Here is a 19,499-nt window from a genome sequence, read left to right on the forward strand (position 1 = left end):
ATGTTTTCTTCTCAGACGGTCTTCTTGGGGAGGGTCTGTGCTGTTTGTGATGGTTTCAATGTCATTCTTTCTATATGAAAGATCCAATGTTCTCTAAAGGTTCTGCCCAGGTCTGTGGTTCTAGAATCTATATTCGCATTTCAAAAGCCAAATGTGACAGTATGTTTGCTGAGGGATTGTTGTCAGGGCTCCTCTACCTCAATTCATTTGAATTAGGACATGGGCATTATTTCTCCATTTCTCTTTAGAGCCAAGTAACCAGGCAACTGTAATTTTCTATTATTTTCTCTTTTTTTAATCTCCCAAAAGAATCACAGTAAGCTCAGAAGGAAGTATGAATGTTTTTCTCATAATTCAGGGCCTCAGACAACAGAAGTGCATGTTTTAAATACTTGATGACATTGATGGTGAACAACTATACTAGATTTTATAAAATTACTTATAAAATCTGTTCCTCTGGGTATTTGGCTTTTTAATCTTTCTCTCTTCCTCTTTGTCCCTGCAAACCGTGGGGAGCAATTTGAAGACAGTTACAGGTGATGAAGTGATTGTGGACCTCTATTTTTCAAGGATTAGGGAAGAATGAGGTGTTAAATGAGATGGTTGATGTCCCAGGAAGTGGAAGAGAAGACACTGAAAACGAAAATAAGGAGAAAAAAGTGGAATGAAATTCATTCAAAAGCATAGCTGAGAAGTAAAGACATTGAAAAATGTGAAATGATGAGACCGGGGTCACCCTGATCTTTTTGTCTTTACTTCCATTTTCATAAGGTTATAGAATTTTAGAGGTGAAAAGCATCTTAGAAATGAATCCACAGGGGCGCCTGGGTGGCTCATTGGGTTGGGCTGCTGCCTTTGGCTCTGGGTCATGATCTCAGGGTCCTGGGATCGAGTCCCTGCTGAGCAGAGAGCCTGCTTCCCTCTCTCTCTCTCTCTCTCTCTCTCTCTGCCTGCCTCTCCATCTGCTTGTGATCTCTCTGTCAAATAAATAAATAAAATCTTTAAAGAAACTCAGTTAAGTGTCCCTATTGGTTGCAGAGTGAAACCCTGCTTTGGAGATACTGAATTAAGTGTATTCATGAAAATGTTTTACTTTTTGTGTGCCCATTGAGAATTCCTAATGACTTGTGTGGCTCGCATATTTCCATTGGACAAGCACTGTTTCAAGGATGACAAAAACATGCATTTGACTCGGGCCGTGTTCTTTAGAAAGTTTTATCGGTTCCTCATGAGACTCATCTGAGACACCCAAAGCCACGTCTCCCGCGCGGAAATCTCAGTTCACAGCTCTTTGAACGCCAGGGAAGCGCAAATCCGGGGGGCATTTGGAAAAGGACGAGAACCTCGGAACACGCTTTTTCTTTTTTTCCCGTCAGAAAGGTCCCACATCCGGCGGCTCAGGCGCATAGTGGACGTGGAAGGCTCGCCGGGGAGCACTGGAAGGCCTCCCCCCGCCCCAGCGTCCAGAGTCCGGCCCGTAGTTGCCCAGCAAGGCCAGAGCCGCCTCTCCAAGATGGCCGGCGCCGCGGGGCGGGGTCTCCCGCCATCCCGCCCTCGGCCCGCCCCCGGCCCAGTGTCGATTGGGTGAGACGACTCGGTGGTGAGCGGCGATTGGGCCACACAAGACGCGAGCTGGGCGGGACCGGAAAGCTGTCTCAGCCTTGGGGTGCGGGGCGGGGGGCCGTCCGCCCTCGGTGTAGGTCCCTGGGGATGTGGAGAGCTGGCAGCATGTCGGCAGAGCTGGGAGTCGGGTTCGCATTGCGGGCGGTGAACGAGCGCGTGCAGCAGGCGGTGGCGCGGCGGCCGCGGGTGAGGAGGGAGACAGCGTGGGGACGGTGGGCGGCTGCTCTGAGAAGGGGACACCTGCCTGGGAATGGGTCGTCACGGTGACGCAGAGGGGGTCTCCCGGCGGGGAGGGAGCCGTCCAGCTGCCTTGGCGGCGGCGCGGGTTGCAGAGCCCCCGCAAGGCTAGCGAAGGGTTTCCTCAGCGACCTCGCGGTGAGTCTGACAGGTTTTCTGGAGGTTGGTTCCGTTGGAGCAGAAGGTGTCCACTTAACCCAGAAAATGATGTCCCCGACATCGCGGCTGTTGCCCACCCGCCTTGTTAAGGAGTCCGCGGCCTTAGCGGACGGGAGCAGCGCCGGTCCGGTGCCCAGAACATGCAAGAGAAGACGTCCCCGAGAGCACCCAGAGAGGGCCAGGTCTCCTGAGATCGCTTTTGCGGCGACGTCTAACAGCTCGCGGTCGCTCAGTAATAGTCGACACCAGAGCTGCGCTAGGACGTTTGGGGCAGGAGGGAACTGACATCCAGTCCCAAGCACTTTAAAGGGAAACTCCGACCCCCTCCTTATATTGTCTCCTCTTGGACTTTATTTAATTAGATCAAGCGTCAGTGTTTGCTCCCCTCCCTGTAAATTTAAGCTGAATGGTGTGGAGTGAGACATAACTGAACAGAAAGGTCAGAGTTTCTCTGATCAAGCATTGATGGTGTCAGAATTCCGAATTCCGTCCTGGAGGCAAGACGACCTCAATTGGTATAGTCTTTCCTTGGCTACTAATAAGATGTACCTTGAGCTCAGTCACTTAACTACTCTGGTCCGGAGTTTCCTCATCTGCCCTAGGCAATGGAATAAGCTCTCATTGCTTTAAGCTCCCTGCCGGCGTTGATGTTCTGGGATTCTCAGTGATTCTCCCTAATACATGTCACGAATATATCAGGACCAGAATGAGTTTCCAGAACCTAACTGTGGAGTTTCAGAAGCCAGCAGGGACACCCCCTCTAGTGAGAGGGTAATGCCTTTCCTTAATGAAGTGATTCTTAAACCTCCAACGTTAATGTGCAAGAGCATCATCTGGAGAGATTGTGTTAAAAGCAGATGCTCAGACTCCAGCCCCAGAGATTCAGATTCAGTAGGTCTGCAGTGGTACCCAGATGATGCTGATGCAGTTGGTTAAAGACTGCATTTTAAGGAAATACTGCTTTTACTTACCTTCCCAGTTCTCCTGAGAGTAGATGTTCAAGTAGCTAACACAGGGCGCCTGGGTGGCTCAGTGGGTTAAGTGTCAGCCTTTGGCTCAGGTCATGATCCCAGGGTCCCGGGATGGAGCCCCACATCAGGCTCCCTGCTCAGTAGAGTGTGCTTCTCCCTCTCTCTCGCCGCGCCCTCCACTTGTGTATGCAAGCTCTCACTCTCTCTTTCTCTCTCAAATGATTAAGTAAAATCTTTAAAAAAATAATAATAATAAAGTAGCTAACACACCATACATTTGAAAGACATTCAATCAACATTTGGTACTGGTCTCCCTCCAGTATTGAAATAACGGAGCTTACCTAATGTCACATTAAGACCTACGCCAATTGATTCTTTGGGATCCGTCTTATAGAACTTACTGGAATAATATTCCTAAACATTCACTCATTTGGCTCTTTTCCCTCTTGGCAGGATCTCCCAGCCATCCAGCCCCGGCTGGTAGCAGTCAGCAAAACCAAACCTGCAGACATGGTGATTGAAGCCTACAGTCATGGCCAGCGTACTTTCGGGGAGAACTATGTAAGAGTCCTTTTCCAGTCTGCCTTTTTGGAAGAGTCGTGATTGTCAGGCTTCTGATTCGTTCTGTTTTTACCCTTTAGGTTCAAGAACTGCTAGAAAAAGCATCGAATCCTAAAGTAAGTGGATATCTGAATTTTGGAGTTTGTGTCTATTCTTGGCCCTTCAGCTGAAAGTTAGACCCATTTTGGTGGTTGAGTTTTACAGGATCATCAGCTGGTAGTAGAAATGTCAGTAATCATTTTGAACTCCAAGTATTTCTCAGCTACATTTTCTTTCTTTATTAAAACTAAGACTATAGTTTTCTCCTCTGCAGCTTTTTGGATGTGGTGATTTAGGAGCTTGCTGTAATCCTGGGTCCTTTTGAGGTTTGAAACCTTTAGTCAGTTCATCCTTTGTTTTGTTGTTGTTGTTGTTTTGTTTTGTCTTTTTGAAGTAGGCTCCACACCCAGTGTGTGGCTTGAATTCATGACCCTAAGATCTAGAGTCATGTGCTCTACTGACTGAGCCAGCCAGGTACTCCATAATCAGTTCATCTTTAATGGATGATATCTAAAAGAAGGAGGGAGCTGATGGGAACAAGCAAGAGAAACAGAGTAGAAGAAGCCTTGGGTTTTTCTCTAAGTATCCTTTGGAGCCTGGCTAACGATGGTGATAGTGGTTTGTTGGATAGACACGAAAAGACAGAAGGAAATGTGTAAGGTATTTGCGCCAGCAAAGCCTTCATAAATTCTAGTCATAACATCTAGTCAAACCTTTTTCTCTGCAGATTCTGTCTTCGTGTCCTGAGATCAAATGGCACTTCATTGGCCACCTACAGAAACAAAATGTCAACAAATTGATGGGTAAGATAAAATTCGAAATATGGAGACAAAATCTCTCTACCATTATATTACTTACACTACTTTCTGTGTGGCAAAAGGAACAGCTTTTAGAATAGTCCTAATTCGGGGCACCTGGGTGGCTCAGTGGGTTAAAGCCTCTGCCTTCAGCTCAGGTAATGATCCCAGGGTTCTGGGATCAAGCCCAATGTGGGGCTCGATCCCAGGACCCTGAGAAAAATAGAATCAATGTTAGATTTTGTCAGATGCCTTTCCTGCATCCATTGAAATGATCCTGTGATTTTCTTTTTCAGTTTATTAACATGTTGAATTACATTTATTGATTTTCAAATGTTAAACTACCTCTGCATTCCTAGGAATAGGCTCACTTGGTCGGGCAGTATTATCCTTTTACTGTTGCATTTGCTTTATTAAGTTTTGCTTAGAATGTTTGCATCTACATTCAAAAGGGACATTGGGCTGTCATTTTCTTGTAATATCTTTTTTTAGGTTTAATAAAAATAATACTGGCCTAATAGAACTGGAAAGTACTCCCACTTCTTCAGTCTTTTGAAAGAGTTTGTGTGGAATTGGTATTGTCCCTTCCTTAACTGCTTGGTAGAATTCATCAGTGAGGCCTGGCGTTTCTTTGTAGGAGGGTTTTGGGTTTTGTTTTGTTTTTTAAAGATTTTATTTATTTATTTGAGAGAGAGAGCATGAGAGTGGGGAGGGTCAGAGGAAGAAGCAGGCTCCCTGCCTAGCAGGGAGCCTGATGCAAGACTTGATCCTGGGACTCCAGAATCATGATCTGAGCCAAAGACAGTTGCCCAACAACCAACTGAGCCATCCAGGCACCCTGTAAGAAGGTTTTTAACTATAGTTTCAGTTTTGTTAATAGACTTCACATAAGCTGTTTTTTCTTGTGTGAGCTTTGTTACTTTATGTTTTTAGAGGAATTTGCCCATTTCACCTAAAGTAATAAATTTATGAGCATTAAGTTGTTAGTAATATCTCTTTATTATCCTTTTAATACCTGTAGAATCTGTAGTGATGTCAACTCATTCCTGATGTTGGTCATTTGTCTTCTCTTTTTTTTCTAATCCATCTGGCTAGAGGTTTATCAGTCTTCTCTGATAACTACTTTTAGTTTCATTAATTTTTCTCTGCTGTTCTATTAGTATAATATGTTATATAAACAAAAATAATGATGTATTATGGGATTTATAACATGACAAAGTAAAGTGAATTGAAACAGTGACATACAAAATGGAAAGTAAGAAACAGAAGTACACTATTATAAGGTTCTTAAACTTTATATTAAGTGGTATGACATCATTTTAAGGTAGACTGTGTCTAAGTTCAACTTTAAAGCAACCAATAAAGGTGCCTGACTGGCTCAGTTGGTATAGCATACAACTTGATCTCAGGGTCATAAGTTCAAGCCTCACACTTGGGTCATAAGTTCAAGCCCCACACTTGGGCATAGAGCTTACTTAAAAAAATAAAATAAATCAACCAATAAAATAACACAATAGAAAATTATAGCTAATAAATCAGCAAAGAAGATAAAGTGGAGTAATAAAAAATATGTGAAATGGTATTACATTGTGGTTTGATTTGCATTTCCCTAATGACAAATGAAGTTGAGCATTTTTTCATGTGTTTATTGGCCATTTGTACATCTTCTTGGAGAAATGTCTATTCAGATCCTTATGTGTTTTTTAATTGGGTCTTGTGTGTGTGTGTGTGTGTGTGTGTGTGTGTGTGTGTGTTTGACTCTTTTCTTTTGAATAAACATATAATGTATTTTTTTTTTTTTAAAGATTTTATTTATTAATTTGACAGAGAGAAATCACAAGTAGACGGAGAGGCAGCCAGAGAGAGAGAGAGAGAGGGAAGCAGGCTCTCTGCCAAGCAGAGAGCCCGATGCGGGACTCGATCCCAGGACTCTGAGATCATGACCTGAGCCGAAGGCAGCGGCTTAACCCACTGAGCCACCCAGGCGCCCCAACATATAATGTATTTTTATCCCCAGGGGTACAGGTCTGTGAATCGCCAGGTTTACACATTTCACAGCACTCATCATAGCACATACCCTCCCCCCAATGTCCATATCCTAATTGGGTCTTTTTATTATCAAGTTATAAAATTTCTTTTATATATCCTAGGTACCAGTCCTTTATGCTGTATATGATTTGCAAATACATTCTCCCATTCCATGGGAATGGTATCTTTTTTCTTTTGTGGCATGTGCTATTGGTACTATCGCTAAGAAATCCAAGGTCACAAAGATTTTTTTTTTCTTAAGTAATCTCTGTGCCCAATATGGGGCTTGAACTCACAACCCTGAGATGGAGAGTCAGATGCTCTACCGTTTGAGCCAGCCAGATGCCCCCAGAGTCTCAAAGATTTGCTCCTATTTTCTTCTGAGAGTTTTATCGTGTTAGCTCTTACCTTTGGGTCTTTTTGAGTTAATTTTTATGTATAGCCTAAGGAAAAGGGTGGTGCCACTTCATTCTTTTCCATTGAACTTTTTTGTACCTTCACCTTTATTTTTCAAAGGTACTTTTGCAGACCATAGAGCTTTAGCTTAATGGTTTTTTCATTCAATACTTTATATTGCTCCACTGTCTTTACTTAGACTGTTTCCAATAAGAAATATAATGTCGTCCTTATCTTTGTTCCTCTGTATGTGACATGTTTTTTGTTTTTTTTTTTTCCTTTAGCTACTTGCAAGGTTTTCTTGTTATCACTGACTTTGAGCAATTTAATTATGATATGCCTTGGTGTAATTTTTTTTTTTCCACATTTCTTGTGCTTGGGGTTCGTTGAGCTTCTTGGATCTGGGGTTCTAATCAAGTTTTAGAAATTTTTCAACTATTTGTTCACATATATTTTTTGCTTCCCCCTTTCTTTTCTTCTTTGGGGACTCCAGTTACCTATTGGTCTGCTTGAGGTGATTCCAGAGCCCACTGATGCTCTTTTTAATTTTAATTTTTATTTTTTTCCTTGTCTGTGTTTCATTTTGGTAATTTCTTCAAGGTAACTAAGCCTTTCTTTAGCATTGTCTAATTTGCCATTAATCCCATCAGTGGATTTTTCATCTCCTACATGGTGGTTTTCATGCCAGTTGAGTCTTTTTATATCTTCCATGGCCTTCTACATTTTTTTTATATGGCACACGGTTACAGTAACTGTTTTAATGTGCTGCTTACTAATTCTATCATCTTCTGTCATCTTTGACAGTCTGGGGCAATTTCAGCAGATTGATTTAACCCCTCATTATGTATCATATTTCCTGCTTCTTTGAGTGTCTGATTTTTGTTTTTTGGGGGGTTTTTTGTTTGTTTGTTTTGGACAGTCAAATATTGTGAATTTTATTTTTGGGAGCTGGTAATTTTCATATTCCTATAAATATTTTTGAGCCTTTGTTTGGAACACAGCTAACTTACTTGGGGCGGTTTGATCTTTTTAGGTCTTGCTTTTAAGATTAGTTGGCGTGCCTAGAGCAGAGCTCAATTTAGGGCTAATTATTCCCTGTTACTGAGATAAGGCCCTCCATGTACTCTACCCGGTACCCCATGAATCCTAAGCCTGTTTGGTGGGAATAGGCACTATTCCATCCCCTCTGTGAACATCAGGCTCTGTTTCTTCTAATCCTTTCAAACAGTTCTGTCCTGAGCCAGGAGTGATTTCCTTACATGCATGCACTGATCTGTACCCAGCCGAGTTCTGGAAGGGAGCCCTTCACAACTCACCAGTGGTCTCTCTGTGTGCTGCTCTTTCCTCTCCCAAATTCTGCCCTGTGAACTCTAGCTACTTAGTCTTTCCAGATTCTTAGTTCCTGTCTTCAACTCACGTCCACACTCTTCCTGCATTCGCCTTTCCCGTGCCACATTCTAGAAACTTTAGCTGGGGCAGTTGTGGCCCTCACTTAATTTGTTTCTCATCCCTCAGAGATCACTATCTTTCACTGCATGATACTCAGTTCTTTTACATCACCATTTCATATATTTTGTCCATTTCGATGTTCAGGTGGGAGGGTAAATCTGATCCCTATACTTCCATCTTGTTGGAAAGTAGAAGTCTATTGTATTTTTTTTTAAAGATCTTATTTATTTATTTGACAGAGAGAGACACAGTGAGAGAGGGAATACAAGTAGAGGGAGAGGGAGAAGCAGGCCTCCCACTGAGCAGGCAGCCTGATGTGGGGCTCCATCCCAGGACCCCAAGATCATGACCTGAGCCGAAGGCAGCCGCTTAACGACTGAGCCACCCAGGCATCCCTATTGTATTATTTTTAAAAGCTATTTCGTATTAGGTGTGAGGGAAGTAGGGAGCCTGTTTATACTTAATAAGTGGACAGCAAGACAGTCAACTTTTTATTGGAGAAATAATTAAATTAGATTCCCTTCCTTGCAGTATAAATTCCAGTGAGATTAAAGAATTTTTTTTTTTTTTTAGATTTTATTTATTTATTTGATAGAGAGAGACAGCGAGAAAGGGAACACAATCCAGGGGAGTGGGAGAGGGAGAAGCAGGCTTCCTGCCCAGCAGAGAGCCCGACATGGGATCTGATCCCAGAACCCTGGGATCATGACCTGAGCTAAAGACAGATGCTTAACAACTGATCCATCCATGTATCCCGAGATTAAAGAATCTTAACTTGAAAATCAAAATTATGAAGTATTAGAAGAAAAATAGGAAGATATTTTTATTTTTTCAGGCTGGTGAAAGACCTTTCTAAATAAAACAAAGTCTGAAAACCATTAAAGGAACAATTAGCACATTTGCTTACACAAAAATTAAAGCTTTCCATATGTCAAAGCAAAAGGGAAGCACAGATTGGTAGTAAAATAATATTTTTTAAAAGGGGAAGAGGTTAATGTCCATAATATATAAAGACTTTTTTTTTAAAAGATTTTATTTATTTATTTGACCGAGAGAGACAGCAAGAGAGGGAACACAAGCAGGGGGAGTGGCAGAGGGAGAAGCAGGCTCCCCACTGAGCAAGGAGCCTGATGCAGAACTCAATCCCAGAACCGTGGGATCATGACCTGAGCCGAAGGCATATGCTTGCTTAACAACTGAGCCACCCAGGCACCCCTAAAGAATTTTTTAATGCATGAGAAAAACATAGGGAAAAACTAAGAAACAGGCCACTTATAAGGATAAAATATACAAAAGACCAGTAATCAAACAAAAAATGCTTACCCTCAATAAGAGAAATACAAAATACAATAATAAATTCTACTTTTCACCAATCAGGTTTGCAAAAAGTAAAAAGTCTGCTAATATCCAATGTTTGAGAGCATGAGTAAATGAGCACTCCACATTTTGCCAGGAAGATTCTAAAATGGTAGGGCTTTTTTGGATTTCTAGTATCTAACACAGTTTTAATTGTACTTTGTCCTTAACTAGTAACTTCAATTCCTGGTACTCATGTATTCTATAGCAACTTGTATATGTGCACAAAGATCTGTTTCTAAGCTTTGGTTTTGTAGTAAAAAAAACAAACAAACAAGGTTAATAAGAACAATGTTAAGGAAATTGTGATCATCTGTTCTGTGGAATGTCGCAGTTGTTAAAAGTACCAGTAGATTTATGGTACTAATGTAGAAAAAATCTCCAACGTGTACTGCTAACTGGAAGCAAGCAACCCGTAAAACATTTACTATGATCCAGTGCCTGGCTGACTCAGTTAGTGAAGTGTGTGACTCTTGATCTCAGGGTTATAAGTTCAAGTCCCACGTTGGGTATAAAGATTACTTAAATATAAAAGGTTTGGGGGCGGGGGAAGCAGTATGATCCCATCTATATGTCATTCCAAAAAATAACAATAAATTATACATCTGGGGGGGTGGTCTATGTGATTGGATGGAAATACACTAAAATGATCTGGAAGAATCCTTAGCCCAGTGGTAACAGTGGTAGTTTCTAGGGTGAGAAACTGAGTTTTTACTGCATGTGCTTCTATATTGCTTATTTTTTCTCCACATCAAGCATATCTGCTTTTGGTCTGTTTTTTAAGTATGTACATTTTTTAAATACATACTTTTATTTAAAAAAGTAGCCTAAGCTCAAATTCAACATTAAGAATATGGAGTCAGGGGACACCTGGATGGCTCGTTCTGTTGAGCCTTCTGCTCAGGTCATGATCCCAGGGTCCTGGGATTGAGTCCCACATCAGGTTCCTTGCTCAGTAGGGAACCTGCTTCTCCCTCTGCCTGTTGCTCCTTTTGCTTATGTGCTCTGGCTTTCTCTCTCCCTCTCACACATACACAAATAAATAAGTGAAAAACCTTAAAAAAAAGAAAAAACAAACAAACATGGAGTTGTGGGGTACCTGAGCATTTGGCTATGGTCATCTCAGGATCCTGCGATGAAGCCCCATGTTGGGCTCCCTGCTCAGCAGGAAGTCTGCTTGTCCCTCTCCCTCTTCCCCTCCCCCTCAGCATTCACACTCTTTCTCTCTCTCTCTCTCTTAAATAAATCTTCAAAAAAAAATATGATGGAGTTTGCCATTATTTAAGTCACAGCTCTAATATTTGTTAGTTTTGTAAACTTGAATAAACTTCATCCTTTCGGGGCGCCTGGGTGGTTCAGTGGGTTAAAGCCTCTGCCTTCGGCTCAGGTCATGATCTCAGGGTCCTGGGATCGAGCCCCACATGGTGCTCTCTGCTCAGCAGGGAGCCTGCTTCCCTTCCTCTCTGCCTGCCTCTGCCTACTTGTGATCTCTCTCTGTCAAATAAATAAATAAAATCTTAAAAAAAAAAAAAAAACCTTCATCCTTTCTGAGCCTCAGTTTCCCCAACTGTAAGGTGGAGGTAATAATAGTGCTTCATGAACCATGGTAAAGATTGAAAAGCAGTAATGCATGTATACCTGTTAGCACATTGCCTGTTTGACGAGAGCAAGCTGCTGATATTGCTGCTTCTGTCTTCACTCTGTATCTGAGGCAAGAGTGATAGTTCATGTCACATGCATCTTTGGAAAAAGAGATGGTTTCGATGATGTCAGCATCTCCCTTAGCTGTCATTCTGTCGTCCTGGTTGAACGAGAGCACCCCTGTCCCACAGTTTAAGAACATGGCGTTATCCTGCCAGGGAAGCACTGGGGCCTCCATAGTTATCCTTTCTTTATTGTCATCTTGACCCGGTTCTTGCATGTGAACTGAAGTATAGTCCCATCAAGCCTGCTCTTGGGAATCTGCACTATTTCCAGCCCTCTTGAATGCATGTGCCTCCTGGTTGCGGCAGGTCACTGTTTCCCTGATGGATCCTTTCCAGTGAGGTAGCAGTGGGCTGACATTTAAACTGACATCTAGTAAAACCATCTCAGAAGTCTGAGCATAAGTCTGTCTTGTTCTCTTTCTGGGAAATCGTTCTTCCATCCACCAAGTCAAAAAGATGGGTTGTATGTTGCTTGCTACGGCACGGTGAATGAAGAATTACCTTGCCTCTTTCTCGTTGCAGCTGTCCCCAATCTCTTCATGCTGGAAACAGTGGATTCTGTGAAGTTGGCAGATAAAGTGAACAGTTCATGGCAGAAAAAAAGTTCTCCTGAAAGGTTAAAGGTTATGGTCCAGGTTAATACCAGTGGAGAGGAGAGTAAGTGACCCGACCTGAATTGTAGATTTTTCTTCCCCTTAGTATGGCTGAAGGTCTGGAAGAATGCCAGGCCTAAGAATCTGATAGCTAAGGGTCTAGAAGGAAATCACAGGCCTTTAAGTAAGCTGTTTCCTGTAGGATCTAGATGGCACAATGACATCTAAGCCAGTCCATGTATAACTCTTTCTTACATTGTGGTTTGTTAATTCTTAGTTTTTTGGTGGCCCAGAATAGGACAAGCCAAGAAGGGAACTGTATCTTTGATCTCCTGAAAATTCCTAGAAATCCTTCACTGCTGAAGGAGATAGCACAGTTACATGTGTAACACTCAGGTGTTAAAAAAATTACTTAATGTTACATTAGGAGGGAAAAGAAGGAAGTCACCTGAGCGCCAGTTAATGAATACCTTTAAGGGGTTTGGGTTGACAATGTAACATAGTGAATAGAGCAGGAGCTTTGAAATCAGACCTGGGGTTTGAGCTCCCACACCTTCCAGGATTGTAACCTCAGGCAGGTTACCTAACCTCTCTGTACCTCAGTTTCCTTGGCGGACCATGATAATCACAGTGGTGCCTACGTCAGAGGGTGTTGTCAGGACTGAAAGTGGTAACGTGGGCAGAGCTGCTGGCAGGGAAGCCTGCACATCTCACTTGTTAGCACTTGTTAACAGTAAGTGTTCACAGACCGGTCGTTTGCTTACGACCAGCAGAGCCCCAGGATTCGCCAGACGGTAACATGAAGGAACACAATGCAGATAGGCCCTCAGGCCAGGCTTCCTGGCTTTAAATCCCAGTTGCGCAATTTCTAGTTGTGGGACCTTGGACAAGGCACTGAGCCTCCCTGTCCCTCAGTTTCCTCATTTTTAGAGTGGAGACAGTAAGAGTACTTATTGCATAGTTACTGTATTAAGTGAAGAGCTCTTAGAACTTGGCACATGTGCCTGACACGTAAGTGTTTTGTAAGTTGTAACAATTTTTATTTCTTTACGCACCTAGATTATATATTATGTTATCAGTATAGGTATGTCTGAAACTGGCTCCAGGTGAAGTCTATGATAGCATTTCCTGATAATTGGCTATATTAGGCTGTAATTAAAGATTCAAGTGAACATTCGTAGCATCTCCATTTGATAAATGAGGGAAAGAGAACATTCATATTCCTTATAACGGCATAACAAATCATCATTTACCACAGACTGCTCCTCCATTTGTTAATTAGCAAGTTCCATTAAATTTTACAAATACTTAGTGAAAACTGGGATATATACTTTATTTTAAAATGTTTACAGCTCTAATAAATTAATAAAACAATAGATGTACCAGAGCTGGGAAAAGAATTCCCTGGTGAATCTGGCATTTTGACAATGTGAGTCTTCTTGGTGTCTCAAGAAAGATAGTGTTTTTTTCTCTTCCCTCTGCTCTAGCTGTTCGCAGCTCAGATCACTGAGATTCAGATAATTAATACTCAATTCCTGACCAGAAGGGAAGCAACATAAACAAAGGCCACCAAAGGAATCTTTTTTTTTTCCCCAAGAAGTCCTCTAGCCCAAAAGTCACCACCTTTTTAAGGAAGGGGTAGAAATGAAGCCTTCCTCTGGCTACTTCAGACATGTTGGTACAAGTGTCTTCTGTTCCTTTTTGTGAAGGTAAACATGGCCTTCTGCCTTCAGAGACAGTAGCCGTGGTGGAACACATAAATGCCAAGTGCCCCAGCCTGGAATTCGTGGGGCTCATGACCATAGGAAGTTTTGGCCATGATCTTAGTCAAGGACCAAATCCAGACTTCCAGGTACCGGGGGCCAAGGACGGGGGTATTGCTCGCATGTTAAGGAAGCATCTTAGTGAAATGCTGTTGCAAGACAGGCTGCCATGATAAATGACCCTCTTCTGAACTCTTCTTGTAAGGGTAGAAGAAAATAAGTTTCCAAAACCCACAGACCTTTCTCAACCCCACTTGAACCTGGCTAAAACACAGCCTTCGGAGAAAACCAGTTCTTTTCTTCCTTTTCCAATGGCTGATTTTTGTTTGTTTGTTTTTGGGGGGCTTTTTTTGTTTGTGTTTTTGAAAGCAGGAGCATTTGCTAAAAAAAACTCGGTAACTTCTGAAAATTTTGACAGGGCTTGAAACCACAAGGAATCAATAATCTTTGGCAGAGATGTTCAGATTTAGCCACTTTCAGGCATCCTTAGAGAAGGGAGGAATGAAATAAATTTCACACTTGTCTTTCTGTCAGGTGTTACTGTCCCTCCGAGAGGAGCTGTGTAAAAAGCTGAGCATCCCCACTGAGCAGGTGGAGCTGAGCATGGGCATGTCCATGGACTTCCAACATGCTGTGAGTGTCCCCCTGGGGACCTTTATCCACCTCAAGGGGAGGGTCTGAAAGGCCACAGCAGGGAGCGGTTTTTGTCAGAGAAACCTTTGAAAATGCCTCATCGTAGCAATAGGGTCCCAAGTAGCAGTGGCTCTCACCTGTTCCGGCATCCCCCACCCCCTTCTTTTTTGAAATTAAATGTATAGAAATGATAGCTTTGACACATAGCTTTTTTTAACTCAATACAATTCCCTGAGTGGATTCTAAAGAACTAAGAAGGGGCTCCTGACTGGCCCAGTCAGTAGAGCACATGACTCTTGATCTTGGGGTCATGAGGTCAAGTCTTACAGTGGGTGTAGAGATTACTTAAAAATAAATAAAATTAAAAAATACATATTTAACTATTATTTTTTAAAGTGTATTATATATGCTTTTTTGGGATAGTAAATAACTTGATGAAGTGCTAAAAATCAAAGTAGAAACTTGACTCTGTGCATCCAGTAGTTGCATTCTTGGAAAATCACATAAACCGAAACAGTGCAAAAAAACTTTGTGTTTATAAGTATGATGGAATTCAATCCTATGCTCAATCAGAAGGAGGTATTTTCTTTTTTTTTTTTTAATAAAGATTTTATTTATTTACTTGTCAAGAGAGAAAGAAAGAGAACAAGCACAAGCCGGGGAGCCACAGGCAGAGGGAGAAGCAGACTCCCCCCTGAGCAGGGAGCCTGATGCAGGACTCAATCCCAGGACCCTGGGGTCATGACCTGAGCCAAAGGCAGACACTTAACTGACTGACCACACAGGCGCCCCAGGAGGAGGTTTTCTCCTCCCTCTAATCATGGAGCATCAGGAAGGGCTGTGGGCTGTGAGACCTGTCCATTGTGCCACCATGTCTCAGTCAGAGTGTGACCTCTCACTCCAGCCCCAGATAAGCAGCAGTTGTCTTCCCTAATCATGGTGACAGCCATGGACAGGCTTACTGATTTCTCAAACATACCCTGGAGGTAGGATCATCCCAAGGTTAACCACTGCCCAATGGCCCTCTTCAGCTGCGTTATCATCGTTCTTCATAGACCCCCTCGTGAGCCACAGTGACAGGAATGGCTTCAGCGTTGGCTGCCTTATTTCAAATTCGGCCCCAGTACTTTCTCTTCTTTCCCTCAGATTGAAGTAGGATCTACGAATGTCCGAGTAGGAAGCACCATTTTTGGAGAGCGAGATTACTCCAAGAAGCCTGCCCTGGACAAGTCAGCAGCCGACCTGAAGGCACCAGTGGAGGTGGCGCAGGCGCACTGAGGCCAGGCACAGCCAGCAGTGGCGCATGGGCCGGGGCCGTCCAGGAGGCCGAACTATGCAGTCATTTGGATTTCCATCTCGATGTTCCCTATGTTACAGCACAGCCGTGCTCTCCTTGTGACCCTCAGAGAGCGTGCTGATGATGACGTGTGTGGATGGAAACCATCTGTACTTAGTATCTCACCCAAGAAGTTCACTTCAGGTAGTGGCTTTGGATTGGATCTCAGAAATCCAGACATTTCTGCAGAACACATATCAAGTCAATAGCCAAGAATTGAGTTCAGTTTTGAATCTTGCCCAGGAAAAACAACCAACTCATGAATGCCTTCCCCAGGTTAAAATGTGGCCACGGATGCCTATAATCACCAGAGTGAGAGGGATTCGCATTTGTCGTCCCCTCTCATAGAAAATTCTCTTCTCACAAACCCCTAGTGAGTAATTAATTGTCTTTGCTGCTCTGGAGCAGAGTGATCGCTGTCCCCAGTTTCCACCCCACCCAGTAAATATTTATCTGTGCTCTGGAATGGCAGTATAGGTGACCAGGAACTGGCTCGAGGCAGTGCTCCAAACCCAAATCATGGCTCATGAGAGTTTATGGCTTTGGCCACCTTGTGGTATTGACCCTGAAAATGACAGAGGTAACAAATGGGTTTGAGCCTTTCTAACATCATCCTCAAGAGAGGGCTTTGAGCTTTCTCCCCTGGGCTCTCCAGTGAGGAAAATTTAATGCTGTGATTTCTTTTACACCATAATCCTGTTATTGGTGGTTTCTTATCAAAGACCAGTGAATCTCATAGCTTCCCAGAAATTCCTTCAAAGCCAGTTCAGGCTCACAGTTTCAACAAGGCCTAGCTTTGAGTTTCCCACCCCTGCAGAGCATTTTCCAGGTCCATCTATATATACCCTCCCCTCCCCTGCTGTACTGATAAGCCAGAATTTTGCAACTTCTTGGTTGTTAATAAAGTAGCAAGAGCTGCAAAAACTAGAAAGCACAATTCTCAGATACTCATAACAGTCTTTATTCAAGCCCCAGTCTTTTATCTCACGAAATAACTTTCAGAACCTGTTGCTACTGCTGAATGTAATTTTGTAAAACTTAAAACCATTATGATGCCTGTATTCTTTCAATCAGAGCTATATGATGTTTCAGAGTGTGTTAAATAAAAATGTGAGTTTGAATTATACCATCTGTGCCGATTACAAAGCAATTAAAGTATTTATTTTTTAAGACCTGGTGTAATGAGTGAGTCTAACAGGAGCGAGGCATTGGAGCCAACAGGGAGTCACTGTGCCCATCACTTGACGTGGTGCCAGCCCAGCTTTAGAAGAGGACTTGCCCTGGCTCAGAGATGCAGCCAAAGCCGCACCTTGGATGAGAGAAGAATTCTGAATTTCTAAAGGCAAGAAAATGAAATGTTGGCATTTCAGGAATCACTAAAGGAAAGCAGTATTACTTACCTCTTGCCACAAGAACCTCTACTTTAGGTGGCCTCTAGGTGGCGACATTGGCTAACCTGTGGGCAAGTACTGGGGCTCCACCGTGCACATTTCTTGGGAGGGGCCCCTCACCCTGAGTCTCACCCCTTCAGAGGGCAGAAAAGGAGACCAAAGAGAACATCATTTTTCCAAGTGCTAGGGCTGACTCTTGCAAAGCCACTAGGTTCTTCCAGATACCTCATTTCTTTGCTAACTGGATAGGGGTCCAAGGATGGCTGTGGAACTGGGAAAAGTGAACTTATAAGCTTTTTAATAAAGAACTCTCCGGATTGTGCCTCCAGATTGAGAACAATGAAGGAGGCAAGCCAGAGGAGGCTGAGTCAAACCCAGATAAGGAAAGGAAACTAAAGTAGGTCTGTCCAGTGTTCCCACAACAGGCCAGGACCTTGGGCAAAGAGAAAAGCCAGCAAAATGGTGACTTTGATTCTTGGTACACGTGACAGGCAGCAGGTCGGAATCCTCTCAGATTTTCATTAGATGGGTGATAGCATCCACAGCAAGTTCCTGAGTCACAACAGCATGCTGTTCTGGGACAGACCAACCATGTGACCTAGCGTTCTCTGTCCCTGCCATCAGCCACCCAGGCCCTTGGCTGCCTGGTACCAGCCTCAGAGGGTTGATGCTCAAAGGCTCCCAATCTTCCAGCATGTCTTTGTCCTTACAAACATCCTCAGAGATTCCAACCACTGTATCTCTTAATTACTTCAAATCAACTCTCCCTGTCCCTTTTATAAACATGCCTGGCCCGTAAAGCGCTCCCCTATATTCTTTCATTTTGTCCTCACAAAAGCTGGTGGGATAATTTCGGCAACATGGTGGCATCCCTTTGTGGACAGGGCTCTGAGTCCCAGAGAAGGTTCGGTCTTTCCTGAGGTCCCAGTGGGTTGGTGACAGAATGAGAAACTCAAGGCTCTTAATTCCCAGTCTAGAGCTTCACTACACCACACCGGTGTCTTCTGTCGCCTCAGGCTTATTATAACAATTGCCAAACGGCATATTCTCAGATTTGTAGGTTTAAGTTAAGAGAAGTGTATTACTAAAACAGAAATGTATGTTTTTAGTCTATTATAATTGTTGAGAACTGACACATCTTTAATGCAGAACAAACTCTGAAACCGCAAGCCGTGGGGATGAGCAAGGAGGAGAGAATTAAACCCAGGCTGAGTAGAATTAGCCTCCCCCTTCTGTCATCCTGTTTCCCTAACACACACATTCCTCCCCGGATTCAAACTATCCCACGGGCTGCTGCGAGGCCCCGATCATGCCAAGCTGTGCCCTTTCCCTCTAGAGCCAGACTGGCAGATGATTCTGTTCCCGGTGGCTACATGGGAGAAATGAGCTCAAATGGGCCATTTCCAAAACCCAAGACACCCCTGCACCAAAGCTCCGGAGGGGAAGGACTCGCCCACCAATCAGAAGGGCTATGATAAGGGTGGGTGTCGCGGGCGGTGCAATTGGAACCGATTTGCTCTGGGAACTGTGACCGTCTTTACCACGAAATCAGTTGAATGCTATTACATCAGCCTTATGACTAAGGGCAAAAGAATCCAAACCGTCCACCGAGAAGCTTTATGAATCTGCCCTCTCCCCTCAAGAAGCATGTAGGTAAAGAAAGGGGCTTCCTTGTATACACAGTCCTGTATCACCAAGCATCCACTGTGGCCCTATGGAGTTGGGTGGCTAGTCACAGGGTAGGGGGCCCTAACCTTCAGTTCCTCTCCCAAAATCCCTTCAAGGGCCCAAGGGACCTCAGAGCTCACGCTCTTTTCCCTGTGAAGTCCAGCACAGATGAGCTGAAATGGAATATGCTAGGGACAAAGGAGAGGGGGTTTGGGGCACCTTTCTTGTATTTAAAAAGACATTTTCTGAGCTCACAAAGGAGCAGAAGCCACCCCTTGGGGACCTGAATGTCTTCTCCAAGCTGGGGCTCCCAGGGTTCCCCAGCACACCCTGCCAGCGCCTGCCACACCCATGCCCCAGCCCAGCTACCCTGCTCTCTGGCTCCAGAGCAAAGCCTGACCCAGCTGCCAATCTCCCAAATAAAATCAATCTGTGACCTTACTCACCAGCTGTACCGAAGAAACTAGCATAAACTAGGGCCAACTTTGAAGCCAAGAAGGGAAGATGAGAAGTTGGGAGAGAGAGAGAGAAAGAGGGGGGATAACTTGGCTGGACTTGAAAGGTGTCTTGTCTGTCTGTTCCCCATTAGGCGCAATTCTCTTGCAATCTGCAGCCTCGACATAATTCTCTTGACCAGAAACTCTCCAGAGAGTTAGTGTCAGAAGGAAAAACAAACAGAATAGCATCTCTGACAGCAAAGTCACTTAAAAACCTATTTGGGGGGAGGGAGGGGAGAAAAGAGATGTCAGCACACGGGGGAAGGCACTCCACAGTGGGCCACGTGTGGAGACGC

The 19,499-nt window shown here is 43.6% G+C and overlaps 1 protein-coding gene across 1 annotated transcript; it reads left to right on the top strand.

Annotated features, from left to right (window-relative positions):
* Positions 1 to 1,621: 1,621 nt before the first annotated feature.
* PLPBP (pyridoxal phosphate binding protein) lies at positions 1,622 to 16,817 on the top strand. Its single transcript, XM_059384178.1, has 8 exons — positions 1,622 to 1,809; positions 3,444 to 3,551; positions 3,632 to 3,667; positions 4,318 to 4,393; positions 11,845 to 11,979; positions 13,625 to 13,767; positions 14,213 to 14,311; positions 15,458 to 16,817. The coding sequence occupies exons 1-8, from the start codon at positions 1,711 to 1,713 to the stop codon at positions 15,587 to 15,589; spliced, it is 828 nt and encodes a 275-aa protein (XP_059240161.1). The 5' UTR covers positions 1,622 to 1,710; the 3' UTR covers positions 15,590 to 16,817.
* The last annotated feature ends 2,682 nt before the right edge of the window (positions 16,818 to 19,499 follow it).

The sequence above is a fragment of the Mustela nigripes genome, chromosome 18, assembly GCF_022355385.1.
Source record: "Mustela nigripes isolate SB6536 chromosome 18, MUSNIG.SB6536, whole genome shotgun sequence".
Classification (NCBI taxonomy): Eukaryota; Metazoa; Chordata; class Mammalia; order Carnivora; family Mustelidae; genus Mustela; species Mustela nigripes.

What these genes read in the sequence shown, in the direction of transcription:
- PLPBP (XM_059384178.1), top strand. Translation starts at nt 1,711, where the DNA reads ATGTGGAGAGCTGGCAGCATGTCGGCAGAGCTGGGAGTCGGGTTCGCA. An exon ending in GTACTTTCGGGGAGAACTAT is followed by an intron (nt 3,552 to 3,631) that starts GTAAGAGTCCTT and finishes TTTACCCTTTAG; the next exon opens with GTTCAAGAACTGCTAGAAAA. An exon ending in AAATGTCAACAAATTGATGG is followed by an intron (nt 4,394 to 11,844) that starts GTAAGATAAAAT and finishes TTCTCGTTGCAG; the next exon opens with CTGTCCCCAATCTCTTCATG.